The sequence below is a fragment of the Nematolebias whitei genome, chromosome 11 (assembly GCF_014905685.2).
Source record: "Nematolebias whitei isolate Nwh7 chromosome 11, NemWhi1, whole genome shotgun sequence".
Classification (NCBI taxonomy): domain Eukaryota; kingdom Metazoa; phylum Chordata; class Actinopteri; order Cyprinodontiformes; family Rivulidae; genus Nematolebias; species Nematolebias whitei.
The window spans coordinates 16415611-16431492 of record NC_056508.1 but is presented as its reverse complement, the minus strand read 5'-3'; the positions used below and the strand labels follow the sequence as shown (position 1 = coordinate 16431492).

The 15882-nt window shown below is 40.6% G+C and overlaps 2 protein-coding genes across 2 annotated transcripts in view; both read left to right on the top strand.

Annotated features, from left to right (window-relative positions):
- The window catches only part of samd10a (sterile alpha motif domain containing 10a), a 19277-nt gene extending 19058 nt beyond the window's left edge, over positions 1-219 (top strand). Inside the window, exon 5 of the mRNA XM_037683934.1 lies at positions 197-219. Coding sequence (XP_037539862.1) covers positions 197-219 — 23 coding nt within the window. The remainder of the gene's footprint in view (positions 1-196) is intronic.
- A 10587-nt stretch (positions 220-10806) lies between these two features.
- The window catches only part of uckl1a (uridine-cytidine kinase 1-like 1a), a 35736-nt gene continuing 30660 nt past the window's right edge, over positions 10807-15882 (top strand). Inside the window, exons 1-2 of the mRNA XM_037683932.1 lie at positions 10807-10873; positions 14305-14492. Coding sequence (XP_037539860.1) covers positions 10821-10873; positions 14305-14492 — 241 coding nt within the window. The 5' untranslated portion in view covers positions 10807-10820. The remainder of the gene's footprint in view (positions 10874-14304; positions 14493-15882) is intronic.

The following is a 15882-nucleotide window of genomic DNA, read 5'->3' as shown; positions in this document are numbered from 1 at the left end:
TAAAGAGACAGTGTTAGGACAGTCTGATGCAGCCTCAGAGAGACTGTCTCCTGAGACAATCTTTAGTATGAGGAGACTGTCTCAGACTGGAGACCGTCTCAGACTGTCCTCAGACTGTCTCTTTCAGTCTGACAGAGATGCTTCACGGCTTGGAGTTTAACGTTGGTGTTTCTAAACTAAACTCTTTTTGTTGCAGGTACTTTTCAACAAATATCATAGCTGGGAAAAAGTGGACCCTAAAGAACTGCAGGACAAAGGATCTGAAAGACTCCAATGATGTCTGCAGGCTGCAGGGACCCTCAAAGACGTGTTCCCTGAACTTTGACAGCTCCTTAATCCACGTCTTCATAATGAACAGATTATATCTGAATATGATCCGAACAGACTGAACTGTGTTGAAAAGCTTCGTGACAATCTCACTCATCGATGTTCTGCTCTGTTCAGACATTTTGAAGAGGAGCTCTGTGGACACGTTATGAATAAATAACATCTTACCTGTTGCTGTTAGATCAGAGAAATAAAGCGTGATTCTGACCAGATGAACACTTTAGGTCTGATGAGCTAATGGCTAGTCAGAGCACAAAGTGAAGTGCTGTGATTTTAACTCTGATCTTTGAAACGTTAGAACGATTAATGCAAACATTGTTTTAAACATCTTTACACTAATAATGATGCTGTTATTTGCACAAGCAGAGAGCAGCAGCAGCTAGCTGTAGCACTTCCTGCATGAATGTTTTATCAAAATATCCATGCAGAACTTATTGTGTTGCAAAGGTTCATAAAAGTGTTAGAATGAACCTCAGATTTGGACATTTTTACTTCATCAGCTTTGATCTGAGCCACATTTAAAACTGCCATCTTAAAATAACTCTTTAACATTCACAGTTCTTCATGTAAATAGATATTTTATTTATAACCTGCTGGTGAAAGGTGAGCAAAATTCATTGGCCTGTGTCTGTGCTGTTAGTAAAATATCTCATGACCCACTACAAGGGCTTAGTTGAATCTCTCACAAAGTAATCATGGAATGAACATTTACGACAGAAGAACTTCTGAAGTCAATTAAAGATGACTGCTGTAGCAAAGCAACGTCAGCAAACACCGAACTGGTTCCCAGTCTCCCAGGCAGCACATAGTCCTTCCATATAAGGCCTTTAACTGTTATTTATGTCTCATTTTCTTCACTGTGGTAAGAATGGGGCAGCAGCGGCTGAGTGGTTAGAAAAGTTGTCTTCCAATGGGAGAGTTGGGGGTTCAGTTCCACCAGCAGTCACATGGTGAAGTGTCCCTGGGCAAGACACAGAACCCCTCATTGCCTCGGATGTGTGTCCCATCGGTTTATGAATGTGATCTAGCTCTGATTAGTGTCTATAGAATCAGATTATCCTTGTAGAGATGTAGTGGAGTGCTGTATGAATGTGTGTGGAGGTAAAGGAGGGAACACCAGATTGTGTTGTAAAGAGCTTTAAGTATGTTGATGAGAGGGATTGGAGCTATATAAATACAGGTGCTGGTCATAAAATTTGAATATCATGAAAAAGTTGATTTATTTCATTAATTTAATTCAAAAAGTGAAACTTTTATATTCATGCATTACACACAGACTGATATATTTCAAATGTTTATTTATTTTAATGTTGATGATTATAACTGACAACTAATGAAAACCCCAAATCCAGTATCTCAGAAAATTAGAGTTTGTGGAAAAAGTTCAATATTGAAGACACCTGGTGCCACACTAATCAGCTAATTAACTCAAAACATTTACTTTACAAAGGCCTTGAAATGGTCTCAGTCTAGTTGCACGCTCCATATAAGGTCAGAGCAATGCATGTTTGTTTACCCTGCGGAGCGGGTCCCGGTCTGTTTACATTCACACTGTACTCAAACCGCGCTGGAGTTCGCTTCTACCGGACCAAGACCTAGGTTTTAGCCCAGGCCAGAGTTCGCCTTTTTGTTCCATGACAGAGTTCGATGGCGCGTTCACACCTCCCTAAACGAACCGGACTTTCTAGGAAAACGAGCTAGAGTTCGATTAAAGCGGACTAAACAGGGCTAGTGTGAATGCACCCTAATAGAGAGGTGAAGGGAAGGAAACAATGCGGTAGAAAAAGTGTACAAGCAATAGGGATAACTGCTAGGGATGGGGCCGATCCGATCCAGTATCGGCCTCCGATACCAGCATATTTTACGTGTCGGATTTTTCCGATCCATGATGCAAGTTGGCTTCAAACTATGGAATGGATTTCCTGAACGGCGGCGTGTCTCATGAACCCAGAGTAATAAGACCCGCCTCACATTCAGGAAATCCAGTTCATAGTTTGCAGCCAGTTACAACGTGAGGGCTGAGTTAGCAGCACTGTAGCTAACAGCTAACAAACTTTTAATCTAAACATGTCCGCTGTGTGGAAGGATTTTACACTAGAAACACCACAAAACAAGACAGCATCGTGCAATGTCTGCAGAGCCATAGCGCCACATTAAACCACGTTAAAGTTAGTTTTACGATGGACATTTGAGCTCCGTGGCTTCAGCGGGGCGCTGCTCTTTGGTCAAACCGAAAGAGGCAACTCGACCCCGCTCAGTCTGCCCGTCTCTGAGGAGGGACAGACTGAGCGCGGCTGCCCCAAATCAGGCTGCCTGCTTCGGATTGAACAAGAAGACATCGCTGAAACCACGGAGCTCAAATGTTTACAGAGAAGTTGCTAAACTTCATCATAATTAATGACCAACCACTATCAGTTTTAGAAAACGAAGGATTTCACAGCTTGATACTTACAGCCAAGATATAGTTTACCCTCCAGAGATATTTATCAGTACAACAGTAGACAATCATAAAAAACATGATTTGAAAATTATATATATTAAAAACATAAACAGCTACATTATAAAGTGATGTAAAATACTAAAAACAGGAACATGTCTGTTGGTTTATGCCATGAACTTAGCAGGTGTTTGAAGCCATTTAACATTTTATTTAATTAATTTATTCATTCATTTAAAAGAAACAATTTTTTTTTAAATGATCAAAAATAAAAAACATCCGAATGAAAAGAGTGCAGAAAGAAGAAAAAATTCTTATATCTGCCCCTTATAAAATATAAAAACAACTTTAAACAATCACTTAAATTAGTCACTTTAATATCCACTTACTAGGAATAAAAAGAAACGTTTTGTGTTAGAATTTAATTCTAACTTTAAAACTTATCCAACATTAATAAAACTTACCTAAAGTTGCCTTTTTGGACATGCATGCAAATATTTGTACAAATTGTACTTGTGAGGAGATTTTTACATCTTCATATAAAATCAATGATGATCATGATATCGGAACTGGATCAGTATTGGCCGATACTCAGTTCTAGGTATCGGGATCGGATCGGAATTTTAAAAAGTGGATCGGTGCATCCCTAATAACTGCACCCTGGAGAGGACGGTGAAACAAAACCGATTCCAAAATGTGGGGGAGATTCACACAGAGTGGACTGCAGCTGGAGTCAGTGCTTCAAGAACCACCACGCTCAGACGTATGCAAGACATGGGTTTCAGCTGTCACGTTCCTTGTGTCAAGCCACTCTTGAACAAGAGACAGCATCAGAACTGTCTCGCCTGGGACTGCTGCTGAGTGGTCCAAAGTTATGTTCTCTGATGAAAGTAAATTTAGCATTTCCTTTGGAAATCAAGTTCCCAGAGTCTGGAGGAAGAGAGGAGAGGTACAGAATCCATGTTGCTTAAGGTCCAGTGTCAAGTTTCCACAGTCAGTGATGGTTTGGGGTGCCATCATCTGCTGGTGTTGGGCCACTGTGTTTTCTGAGGTCCAAGGTCAACCCAGCTATCTACCAGGAAGTTTTAGAGCACCTCATGCTTCCTGCTACTGACCAACTTTATGGAGATACAGATTTCATTTTCCAACAGAACTTGGCACCTGCACACAGTGCCAAAGTTACCAGTACCTGGTTTAAGGACCATGGTATCCCTGTTCTTAACTGGCCAGCAAACTCACCTGACCTTAACCCCATAAAAAATCTATGAAGTATTGTGAAGAGGAAGATGCGATACACCAGACCCAACAATTCAGAAGAGCTGAAGGCCACTATCAGAGCAACCTGGACTCTCGTAACACCTGAGCAGTGACACAGACTGATCGACTCCATGCCACGCTGCATTGCTGCAATAATCCAGGCAAAAGGAGCAACAACTAAGTATTGATGCTGCACATGCTCATACTTTTCATGTTTATACTTTTCAGTTGGCCAACATTTCTAAAAAATATTTTTTTAAATTGGTTTTAAGTAATATTCTAATTTTCTGATATACTGAATTTGGGTTTTTTTTTTATTAGTTGTCAGTTATAATCATCAACATTAACAGAAATAAACATTTGAAATATCAGTATGTGTGTAATGAATAAATATAATTTACAAGTTTCACTTTTTTAATGAAATTACTTAAATAAATCAACTTTTTCATTATATTCTAATTTTATGACCAGCACCTGTACAATCTATTTACCATACTAGTTTTTAGCTCATCAGTCCTTATGCTTCGACTGTTCAGAGAGCCATCTACAGCAGGTGAGACGTTAGCTGTTCATAAGTTTTACAAACAACATCACCTCAAAATGTCTGAAATAGTCCTTTAATTATAAATAATCTGTCTGTTTGAATTTATTTTTCTCTGAAGCGTTTTAAGTCATAAAAATATTGAAAAAAATCATTGCAGTACAGTACAGTGGAGAGATCCCATGTTCCTTTCGCCCACACGAAGATAAACTACACTTCCCAGAATTCCTCAGTGCGCTTTAGCAGGAATCCTCATGGCCGCTGCAGGATCCCGATGGATGCAGAGAGGGTGAAAACAATGTCGTCTCGCTCGGACTCGAACCTCCGACTGTCTGTCTTTCATATGTGAGTGAAGACATCTTTATTAACATCAACAAGGAGGGCTCAGTTCTCACCGTCTGTAGTCCTCAACTGTTTGTTCTCAGCTGTTTGTCCTCAGATGTTCTTCCTCAGCTGTTTGTTCTGACATGTCCTTAGCTGTTTGTCCTCAGCTGTTTGTCCTGACATGTCCTCGTCGTGTAAACATGAACGTGGAGCCAGCCGCTCAGGTAAAGCCTCTTTGCGCAGCGGCTGGTTAAACACCTTATCAAACGAGGTAAAACACCGGCTTCTTCAAGAAGCAGGTGAGCGTCATGACGTCACGCCGTGCGTCCCCGACTGACGGAGAAACCTGTAAAATCCACGGAGGGTGTTTAACAACGGAGCTGTGCCTCTACAATAGTTTTTATATTGTGAATGCTTATGACGCAACTGTTGTGATCCATTTTTATTCCGTACGTTTTTCTGCGCCACTCTCGTCCCGCAGTTTTCCAGCACTTTCAACAAATCATAGATCAAAACGTTCAGTGCTTTCAGGACAGCTATAACTTTTGGTATTGGTGCAACTTTAGCCTTTTCTGCCATTTTTTTTTTTCATAGAAAATGAAATGAGCTCATTTTACAGTGTTCAAATCTTTACATATGTTTACAGCCTTGTACTCCTTTATTTTGTTCTGGTTCAGCTTCTTTCAGCTTCTTGTGCAAAAAAAAAATTTAAGCTACGTTCAGCTAATTTTAGCTGTTTTGTTCGCCGTTCAGGTTCTTTCTGTTAAAAGATTTTTGTGCATCTTCTGCTAAATTTCAGCTTATGCTCCTTTCAGCTTATTTCTGCAAGTTTCAGCTTTTCTACTATTTGATCTATACCATTTAGCTGTTTTTATACTAATTTTAACTTTTTTGGCTAATTCCACATTTTGTGCACTCATTTAAACTTTTCAGCCCAATTCAGCAAAAAAAAAAAAAAACTCCACTTCTTCTTGTAATTTAAGCTTCTTTCTGCTTCTTTAGTTACTTTAAAGCTGTTTTTTTTTGTTTTTTGTTTTTTTTGCTAATTTCAGCTTTTTTCAGATAATTTCCCCTTTTTTTTTTGGTGCTAATTTATATATTATTAATATTTCAGCCTAACTGGGCAAATGTGTTATTTCTGCATTCTTCTGGTAATTTAAGTTTGTTCTACTTTTTCAGCTAACTTTTTAGCATTTTTAACTAATTTCAGCTCTTTTCAGAGAAATTCAAGTTTTTTTTTTATTTCTGCTACTTTCTGCCTAAACTACTTTATATTAATTTCAACTTGTTGCTCGTTGCAGCTTTTTTCTGAGTTTCAGCTTTTTCTTCTATTTCAACTACAATTTAGCAGTTTTTACTAATTTTATCTTTTTCAGATAACTCCACACTTTTGGATCTCCTTTCAGCTCTGTCCACTACCTTCTGGTAGTTTAAGCTTATTTCTGCCTTTACAGCTACATTTCAGCTATTTTTTGCTAATTTCATTTTTTTAAATATAATTTATTAACTTTTGTGCTAATTTATGCTTATTTAAACCTAATTCAGCAAATATGTGTTCTTTCTGCTTTTTTCTGCTAACTTGGCTTGCTCTTCATTTCAGCTACATTTCAGCATGTTTTAGCTCATTTCAGCAGTTTTAGCTCATTTCAGCAGTTTAAGCTCATTTCAGCAGTTTTAAACTGTGTGAGTTTCTGCTGAAATCACTTTGTAGAGATAATATTAAATAAAATCTTAACTATAGGCTACAAGTAAAAGCAGCATTTATGCTTATGGACTTATGGTAACTTTGTTAGCATTTTAAATTCATTCAACCTTTATTTATTCAGGTTAGTCTCATTGAACCTCGATGACTCATTTACAAGAGAGACTTGATTTATACAAAGAACAGAAGAGGTACAGACAAAAGTAGACAATCATATAAAGGCATATAAAATGATCATCCATTCGTCATTCATCTATCCATCATCCATCCACCATCCATCCATCATTTATCCATCCATCCATCATTTATCCATCCATCCATCCATCATTCATCCATCCATCCATCCATCGTTTATCCATCCATCCATCATCCTTCCATCCATCATCATCCATCCATCACACACTTTTAGATTATCTTCCATCATAATCCATCCATCATCCATCTATCCATCCATCCATCATCCATCCATCCATCCATCATCCATCATTTATTCATCCATCCATTCATCATTCATCCATCCATCATCCTTCCATCCATCCATCCATCCATCCATCCATCCATTATCCATCCATCATTCATCCTTCCATCCATTCATCCATCATCCATTCATCATTCATCCATCCATCATCCTTCCATCCATCATCCATCCATCCATCATTTATCCATCCATCCATCATCCTTCCATCCATCCATCCATCCATCAATCCATCCATCTATCCATCACACACTTTTAGATTCTCTTCCATCATAATCCATGATCATCCATCCATCCATCATTAATAATGTTTATTTAACCAGGCCAATCAAATTGAGATCACAGATCTCTTCTACAATGGAGGCCTGAAGGCAGACTGTTTTTGGTCTTTGGGAGGAAACTAGACTACCCGGAGAAAACCCATGCAAGTGCGAGAAAAACATGCCTTCTCCGCACAGAAAGACCCTAGTTCCAACTGGGGACTGAACCCAGGACCTTCGTGCTGTGAGGCAGCAGTGCTAACCACTGAGCCATTGTGCTGCATCATCCATCCATCCATCGTCCATCCATCCATCAATCCATCCCACACTTGTTGGTTCTGTTCCATGATTTTGATTTATTACAAATATTAAAGTATCAAGTAGCTCAAACGTGTACAAAAGTTTGGGCTATGACAACTTTAAGCTTTTAGCTTAATGTTTGTTCAGAAATTTAGCTCTCCTCTTTTCCTTTTATATTTTTCTGCCTGGGACTCAGTCCTTCCTGTACATTTTTTAAAGTGATCTAAATCAATTCATCCATCATCTTTGGCTTGTTCTGGCGTCGTGTCTCAGGGGCATCAGCTTGAGCAGGGAGGTCCAGACATCTCTTTCTCTAAGGGAGAGTCCAGCTACTCAGTGGAGGAAACTCATTTTGACTTCTTGTTTCAGAAATCATTATCATTTGGTCACTACAAACAAACAAAACCATATTTTTAAAACTTGGTCCGGCACTTTACTGAAAATATTCGAAACAGAGTGAAGTCTAAATAAAAACTATTTAATAAAAAAATTATTAAATAATTCAATTCACTTCAGTTTAATTATATAGCACCAATTCACAACAAAGTTGTCTCGGGGCACTTTACAGGAACATTCATGTACATAGAAAAGACAATTAGTAAAGTTCTCTATGTAAGGACGCAGCAGACTCGTTGAATCTTCACTTCGTCGCAGTCTCCCATCCTGAGCAAGCACAAATGCAACAGTGGACAACAACTGACCTAGTCCAGCCTAGACGTGATAAATGCATGGACCAGCTTTTCTGCATCATTATTTCATTTATTTATTAACCTTTATTTAACCAGGCAAATCCTATTGAGATCACTCATTATCATTATGCAGATAATGATGGATGGAAATAAGGAATGACTTAAGATTTTTGCACAGTTCGTACAGTAATATTTTTAAACCAAGCTTCTGTAAATGTAGAATATTTACATCTAAACCACTGATGCTTTTTAGAAAGCTTGAAAAGATTGAATCTGTGCTATATGTTGTAAATATGTGTACATTTTGTTTGGCTCAAACAGAAAAGCTGAGTCAACATTAATAATTGCATTTTGAATAAAAAAAATAGTTGCTATAATATTTTAATGTTTTCATATTAATTTCTCCAGCTCATCCTCTCCTCCTTCAACACGTCCATGAAATCTGCTCTTTGTTACCTTCTTAGTGGCAGCTCCGTGTTTGATTTCCTTTGTCCAACATGTCCACTGTTCGTCCTCTGCACATGTCCAAACCATCTCAAGCTTGCCTCTCTAACTTTGTCTCCAAGGAGCACTAACATCATGTTGCTGTTGCGTCTCAGTAACGTATAAAACAAACTCGGTGCTTGTTCTACTCTTCCACGCGGGCACTTCCACTTCACTTCAAATGCTAGTCCTCTACCAGAGGCCTGGGTTCTGAAAGTTCTGTTCAGCATCTCAGCTGTTCCAACAACTGCACTCTTCTGGCCAGAGATCTCTGAGGTTGTTCCAGGGATTTGTTGGATCCACTCTTCCAGTTCGGGGGTCACTTCACCAAGTGCTCCAGTGACCACTGGGACTACTGAATCTTTGACTCCACAAATTCTTCTTTCAGCCCTTGGTGTTTCTGCAGCTTCTTGTGCTCCTTCTTCTTGATGTTACAATCACTTGGATTGCTACATCTATCACCACTTTCTGACATTCTCCGCCACATTTGGTGGCATCTCTCACTTTGACTGTGGGATCTTCAGTCCATACTTGGCACAGATGTTCCTGTATATTATTCCAGCCATTTTGTTATGGTGTTCCATGCATGGTTTGTCTGCCTGGATCTTACATTCTGCGGGATGTGTTGGACTGTCCCAGGGGCGTCTTTGCACAGTTGGCATCTTGGGTCTTGTCTGGTATGGTAGACCACGGGCGCTATTGCTCTTGTGCTGAGGGTTTGTTCTTGTCCTGCCATGATTAGTGCCTCTGTGTTGTCCTTCAGTCCAGCCCTAGCCACTCAGCCACAGCTGCCCCAAAACCGCAAAATATGTAAAGTACAAAAGTGACGGATTACAGTTAGAAGAATATTCTCTCGTGGTAATGAACGTGTGTTTAGTCAGAGTGAAGGATTGTTCAGATACTGGATGACTTCAGCAGGTTAACAGTGTGCTTGGATGACCTGTCTTGTTTTTCTGAAGGCAGAGTTTGTGAGGATGGAGTCGTGAATGAAGAACGTTTCAAAGGACGTCCTGATGCATACTCAATAATCCAGGTTGATCCAGTTGATAGAGTCCAACTGTCCCCCTCTTACAGTTCTGTTATTGCTAGTATCAATCAGCCCCCTGTGAATAGCAAGCGGCCATCAGGGTACTAACGACCAATTGTTTGGCTGATGGTCCTCCTTTATCGTGTGAACAGCTAATTCACATGATAAAAGTCCTTCAGATGAAGGATGAAACATCTCAGCAACAAAAGAAACTGTCCAGATGTCCTGACTGAACATTGTTGGATTTATACCTGGATTAATGAGCATGAACTTTGGTGATGTGAACAGCTATTTGTGGCTGTCGCCAGCAAACTGGTTGATCCACTATGAGAAGGTGCTGTTTATAAGACTGAGTTTGTTGCAGCTCCTCAGACTGAAGAAGTCTTTTGGATAAAAGATGAAAAATTTCAACAAGAATCCATCCAGAGGACTTGATTCTACCTTGTGGCACAGTTTCAAAGAATGTTCTTTACTTTGTTCTATTGTTGTCTTACCTGACATCTTGCATGCCAAAGTTTTCAGCAAAGATGTGAAATCACTTAGTGCACTAATGTTGGGGATTACTCTCAGCTGCTACCACATTCACTTTTAGCTCAGCAGCTGTTCAACTGACTAGGTTTTAGAAAAATCAGTATGTTGGTTCATGAAATATTTTGCTAACAGACAGAAAAACACACACTGCCCTTCAATGGTCAGAAGTCTGGGTATAAATGTCCTTTTTGCTCTACGGTGTTCCTGTGCAGAGGGCAGATGAGTCCGACCCGTCCTCTTGGTGATTACAGGTGTCACTAATGATTCCAGTCAAGCAGCTCTTTGCTGCCGGTGTTACAGTGATCCTCTTAGCCTCTCACAGAGAAAGGAAACTACGTCTGCAACAGGTCAACAGCACACCTGTAATTTCCACACAGCCGCTGCTGTGGGCCCGTTACTGCAGTTGTGAGTTGGTTGCCACGGGAACAGACGAGCTGGAGGGTAGCAGGTCGTCTTGTGAATCAGACATGACTCTGCTTGACTGTGGCGGAGCCAGAATCTCTGGGTGCTGGTCGCTGAGGTAAGAATCGTCTGACGGGCGTGGAGGGGAGTGGGCGATGTCCCTCTCATGAGTCTGGAAACTTCACTGGTTTGGTTCAGAGGACAGGGTTTACTTTGAAGTTCTTGCTGTGAAACCTGGTTGAATTCCCTGCTCTGGGTCCTATTTAAACCTGCAGCATCTGAAGATGCAGCACTCATTAGTCCTCATTTTCATTCACGATTTCTCTTGATTTGTTCACACATGCAGTCATTGTGGTTGAGCATCAAAACAAGCAGAGTGCTCAGTTTCTAATTCTAGCCTAGGGATGTACTGCTGTCTCTAAATGTGTCTGTGGAGGACGTGATGCTAAGCTGACTCCTCTGTCTGACTGGAACAGCGCTGTGGCCCTCGTGTACCTGATCGTGTCCCCTAGTGCAGGCAGGAGGATCCTCCTCTGCTTCAACACTAAAGTACTTCAAGTAAAACTTGTTCACAATAACTTGAGGTCTGGGAGGAACTCCGTCCATCCATCCATTATCTTTTACCTGCTTCTTCCATTTTGGGTCAAGGGGGTCGCTGGTGCCCATGTCCAGCAATCACTGTGCGAGGGGCGGGGTACACCCTGGACAGGTCTCCAGTCCATCACAGGGACACATAGAGACAAACAACCATTCACTCTCTCACTCACACCTAGGGACAATTTAGAGTTACAAATCAGCCTAACATACATGTTTTTGGTCTGTGGGAGGAAACTGGAGTACCCGGAGAAAACCCACGCATGCACGGAGAGAACATGCAAACTCCACCCAGAAAGACCCCTGGACCGGGATTTGAACCAGGGACCTGCTCGCTGAGAGGCAGAAACTCTACCAGTTGCGTCACCGTGCTGCCCCACCTGGGAGGAACTATTCAAATCAAAGCCATGCAGGCAACGTTTTGTTTGTGCCCACCCAGTGATACAATAATGTTTAAGAAGCATGTTTTTTCTTTTTTATACATAAAGATTTTGATGATATTTACGATTATATATTCGGTTCTAGGGGTTGAACGACTACATATTTTTTAAAGTCAACATTAACATGATAATAGTTGAGTCGACCTCTACTAGTTGATGACGTCATAGGAACTCAAGACGCAAAAAAACCCCAGTCATTTATTATTTACAAAAAAAAACAAAAACACTGAAACTTCAGGAGCGTATATTTATGCTCTTACCATTTATCATAATGCAAATAACTCACAGGAAAACCAAAACTATTATGAAGCTGCAAAAGTTAATTTTGTTTTATTTTATCCACTAAATAAAATAAACTCTCCCCAACTCTACTGAGAGACAACAGCTCTACCAACTGAGCAACTTTGCCACTTTATTTCAAACCTACTGTATCCTAATTGAAAGCTAGCAAAACTTAAAATCAAAGTAAAGTTATCATCATTTAATAACTGTCCTTTGTCGCAAAGCGACTAGGGAGACTTGGTAATATCCTCCGTCCATCCGTGCATGTTGTGAGCGCAATAACTTCAAAAATAAGTGAGGTACAGACTTCCATTTTGGTGTGTGGCTGCACCTAGGCATAAGAAACGTTCCTTTTTTTTTAAACTGGGTTGCCACATCAAGATTTAAGATGGCTACTGTCAAGGGAATTTAGGTAAATATTTCAGGATGTTTATCATGTTAAATTAATGTTGAACCATTTGTGTGAGGTCAGAGTGTTCTTTTTCTCACTGAGAGAATAGCCTGCAGGCACCTGACGCCTCTGAGTCTAAAAGGTCGAGGTCATCGTGTTGATAAGCAGTGTAAAAAAAAACACTTCCTGCAAACTGTCCAGTTGCAGATCTTCACGACCAGGGCTTCAAGGTAACATCTGTGTAAGCCTGGTGAAGTCTGCCCTTGCAAGTAAACTGGGTTTTAAAATAATCTTCTCTTGTCTTTGTGTGTGACATTTTTTAAGTAAGTAGATAATGAAAGGATATTTGTCCAATAGCTACCACCATAAATTTTCATCTTTAAATCACTTCTTGGTCTGTTGCCTTCATACATCTCCTCCTACATGTCTCTGCGTGAGTGCAGCTACAACGTGCGCTCTCAGGACATTATTACCTGCAGTGTTCCCTCAGTGGAGACTGAACTTGGCAAAAGGGCCTTCTCCTACTCCGCTCCTGTTTCCTGGAATATCTTACAAAAAGATCTGAAGCTCTCGACCTTGACCTCTCTAAGTGACTTTAAACATCTGTTAAGTTCATGGTAAAACCAATGCAGACATGTTCCTGTTTTTAGTTTTCTACATTCGCCTTATAATCTAGCTGTTTTTTTGCTACTATTCCTCTTGATTGTTCTTTTGGTTGCTATTTTGTTTTGATTGTTTTGATTTGTAAAAAAAGAAAAAAAAAGAAAAAGAAACTTAAATTTCTAAGCCTATGCCTATTTTATGGCGGTCTATTGTTGTCGTTGTTATTCACTGTTGTCATCACTCTTTGTTAAGAAATCAGGTCTCTCTTGTAAATGGATCCCTGCGGCTCAATGAGATTAACCTGTCTAAATAAAGGTTGAATGAATAAATATCATTTCAGGAAATTATGTATGTTTTCTAGTTTTTATATTGTTCAAAAATATAAGTTCCTCAAATGATTAGGGGTGGCCAAAGAATAATCAGTGGTGGTCAAGGCCACCAGTAGCCACGCCCTGACTCCACCACTGCACCTGTTGGTGAATGAAATTGCATCCACTCTCCAGGATCCGTCACACCACTCCACCTTGGACACACAAAAAGAACCTACCTCTGTCCTGCTACAGTGTAACTCCTACAGACTTGAATATCTGTCACCAAAAAACATTTAGGTTTACTAACATTACCTGTTAACTTCCAGCCCAGAAAAACACTCATGTTGAAAAGTACAAACTGTCATTATTGAAATCCTTCAGCAAGGTGTGGGTGGGGACGTCGGTGTACCGCCTGTTAGTTTTCTGAACTGAACGGTAAAGCTCAACAGAAGAGTTGAGCCTCGGTGAAGCTCAGGTTCTCATACATGAACCGTATGAAGAGGGAATGAGTGTGTTGTGTTTTTCATAGCAACCCCTGAAGTCAACAGCAGAGAGACTTTAATACAGCCTTCTTTGTTGCTATGATCCAGTTTGTCTGAAGCCTCTTTTTGTTGGGGCCTCTCAAATTTGTGTTTAATGAAAATAAAACACGAGTTTTCTGCAGATCGTGTTCCTGCAGTGACCTCGGCTCAGAGTGCTTATCATGGGATGTAAATCTGTACTGTTGTGTTCTGGTTTTTAGACATGATTTGAGATTTGTCCTAATCTTTAATACCTGGTCTTGTAATTTGCACATTTGTGTTTTTTCATCATAGAAAACACAGACCACACAGTTCTCCACTGAAGACTGCTCTCCCATAAGGTTTTGCAGCTCCTCAGTTTAAAGTTTATCAGGCTGTAACCTGTCCTGCTGTTGGTTCTGCTGCAGGGGGAGCGGCGAGGACTCGTTGGACCGGCTCCTGCCGCATGCCGGGGCCCCCCGCAGGAGAAGCACCACCTCCCTGAGTAAAACAGAACCTCCCCTGCTCCGCACCGGCACACGCACCATCTACACTGCTGGACGCCCTCCCTGGTATGACGAGCATGGGGCTCAGTCAAAGGAGGCCTTCGTCATAGGTAACACACCCACTGATCCACTGGGCTGGTTTATCTGTTTCTAACTACAAGTTAACTGTCATTTTGTTGCAGATTATTTTACCCATAAACACTTTAGAGCAATGGCACACTAACAGACAACACTCTGAAAACACAAAGCTTGATGCCACGACATCCTCCTACAGTCAAATCTCTCTGGCCGCACTCCATTCATCCAACTCAAATCCTTCAGATCACACTCCTGCCCCCCATCACTTTAGGTGTGCTCCCCTGGGCTCTGTCCTGGGGCCCGTCTTTTCATCACTTCCTCCCAAGCTATGTTTACATGGACACAAGTAATCGGGTTAAACGGCCGTTCGGAATAAAAATGTGTCATGTAAACGCCCCGTTCGAGTTACTTTTTGTTTATTCAGCACGATCCGAAATAATCTGTGATCAGAAGAACGAAATGTGTGTTTTTTTAAGGAGAGTTTACCACTCTGCGCATGTCAGTACTTTTCAGAATAAAAGCCCGCTGCATGTAAACGCTCGCCATCGATGGATTATGCCCATATTAACGATACATTTGAATTGTTTAATCTGAAAACGTTTCAATCTGGTCAAAGAATTTTGCGCATGTAAACATAGCTACTGGTAACATTTTTTGTAACTTCAGTATCAACTTCCATTGTTTCTACTCAGCTCTTCTTATCCACCACACCAAATGATTCACTTCCACCCTCCTCCCTCACGTTCTGCTTAACTGAAATCAAATCCTGGTTCACATCAAACTGTCTTAAATTAAACTGTGTCAAAACTACTCATTGGTACTAAATCCACCCTACCCAAAGTCAAGAGTTTTTTCCTCACCATTGACAGCTTGTTGGTTCCTCCCCTCAGGTTAAGTGTTTGAGTGTCATTCTTGACAGTGCTCTCACATGAATAAAATTACCCTATTTGCATATTTCCACCTATGAAACATCAACCAACTCCACCCTTTCCCCCTCCCTGCACTCTGCTTCTTCCTTGTTCATAGTCTTGTTATTTCCCATATAGATTATTGCAACTCTCTCCTCTTCAATCTGCCTCTCAAATCCCATCAAAAGCTTCAAATGGTTCAAAATCCAGCTGCCCGCATCATTACCAAAACTTTCACCACATGACCACAGTCCTACAGCAACTCCACTGGATTCATGGCCATCCACAGCCTTGCCCCTCCTTATCTGTTTAACTTCCTGCACAGCACCACTCTATTTTAGGTTCTTCACTTCAGGTCTCCTAACCCTAACCCACTCGCTCCATTCTTCCTCTAATGTCCACCTCTCTGTGCCCTCTGTCTGGGAAAATAAAGCTTTTTCCCACTCCCAACTCAGGAATTCTTCCTCCAGATATCCATAATATTATATTATTTAATATTAGAGGGGGGGGGGGG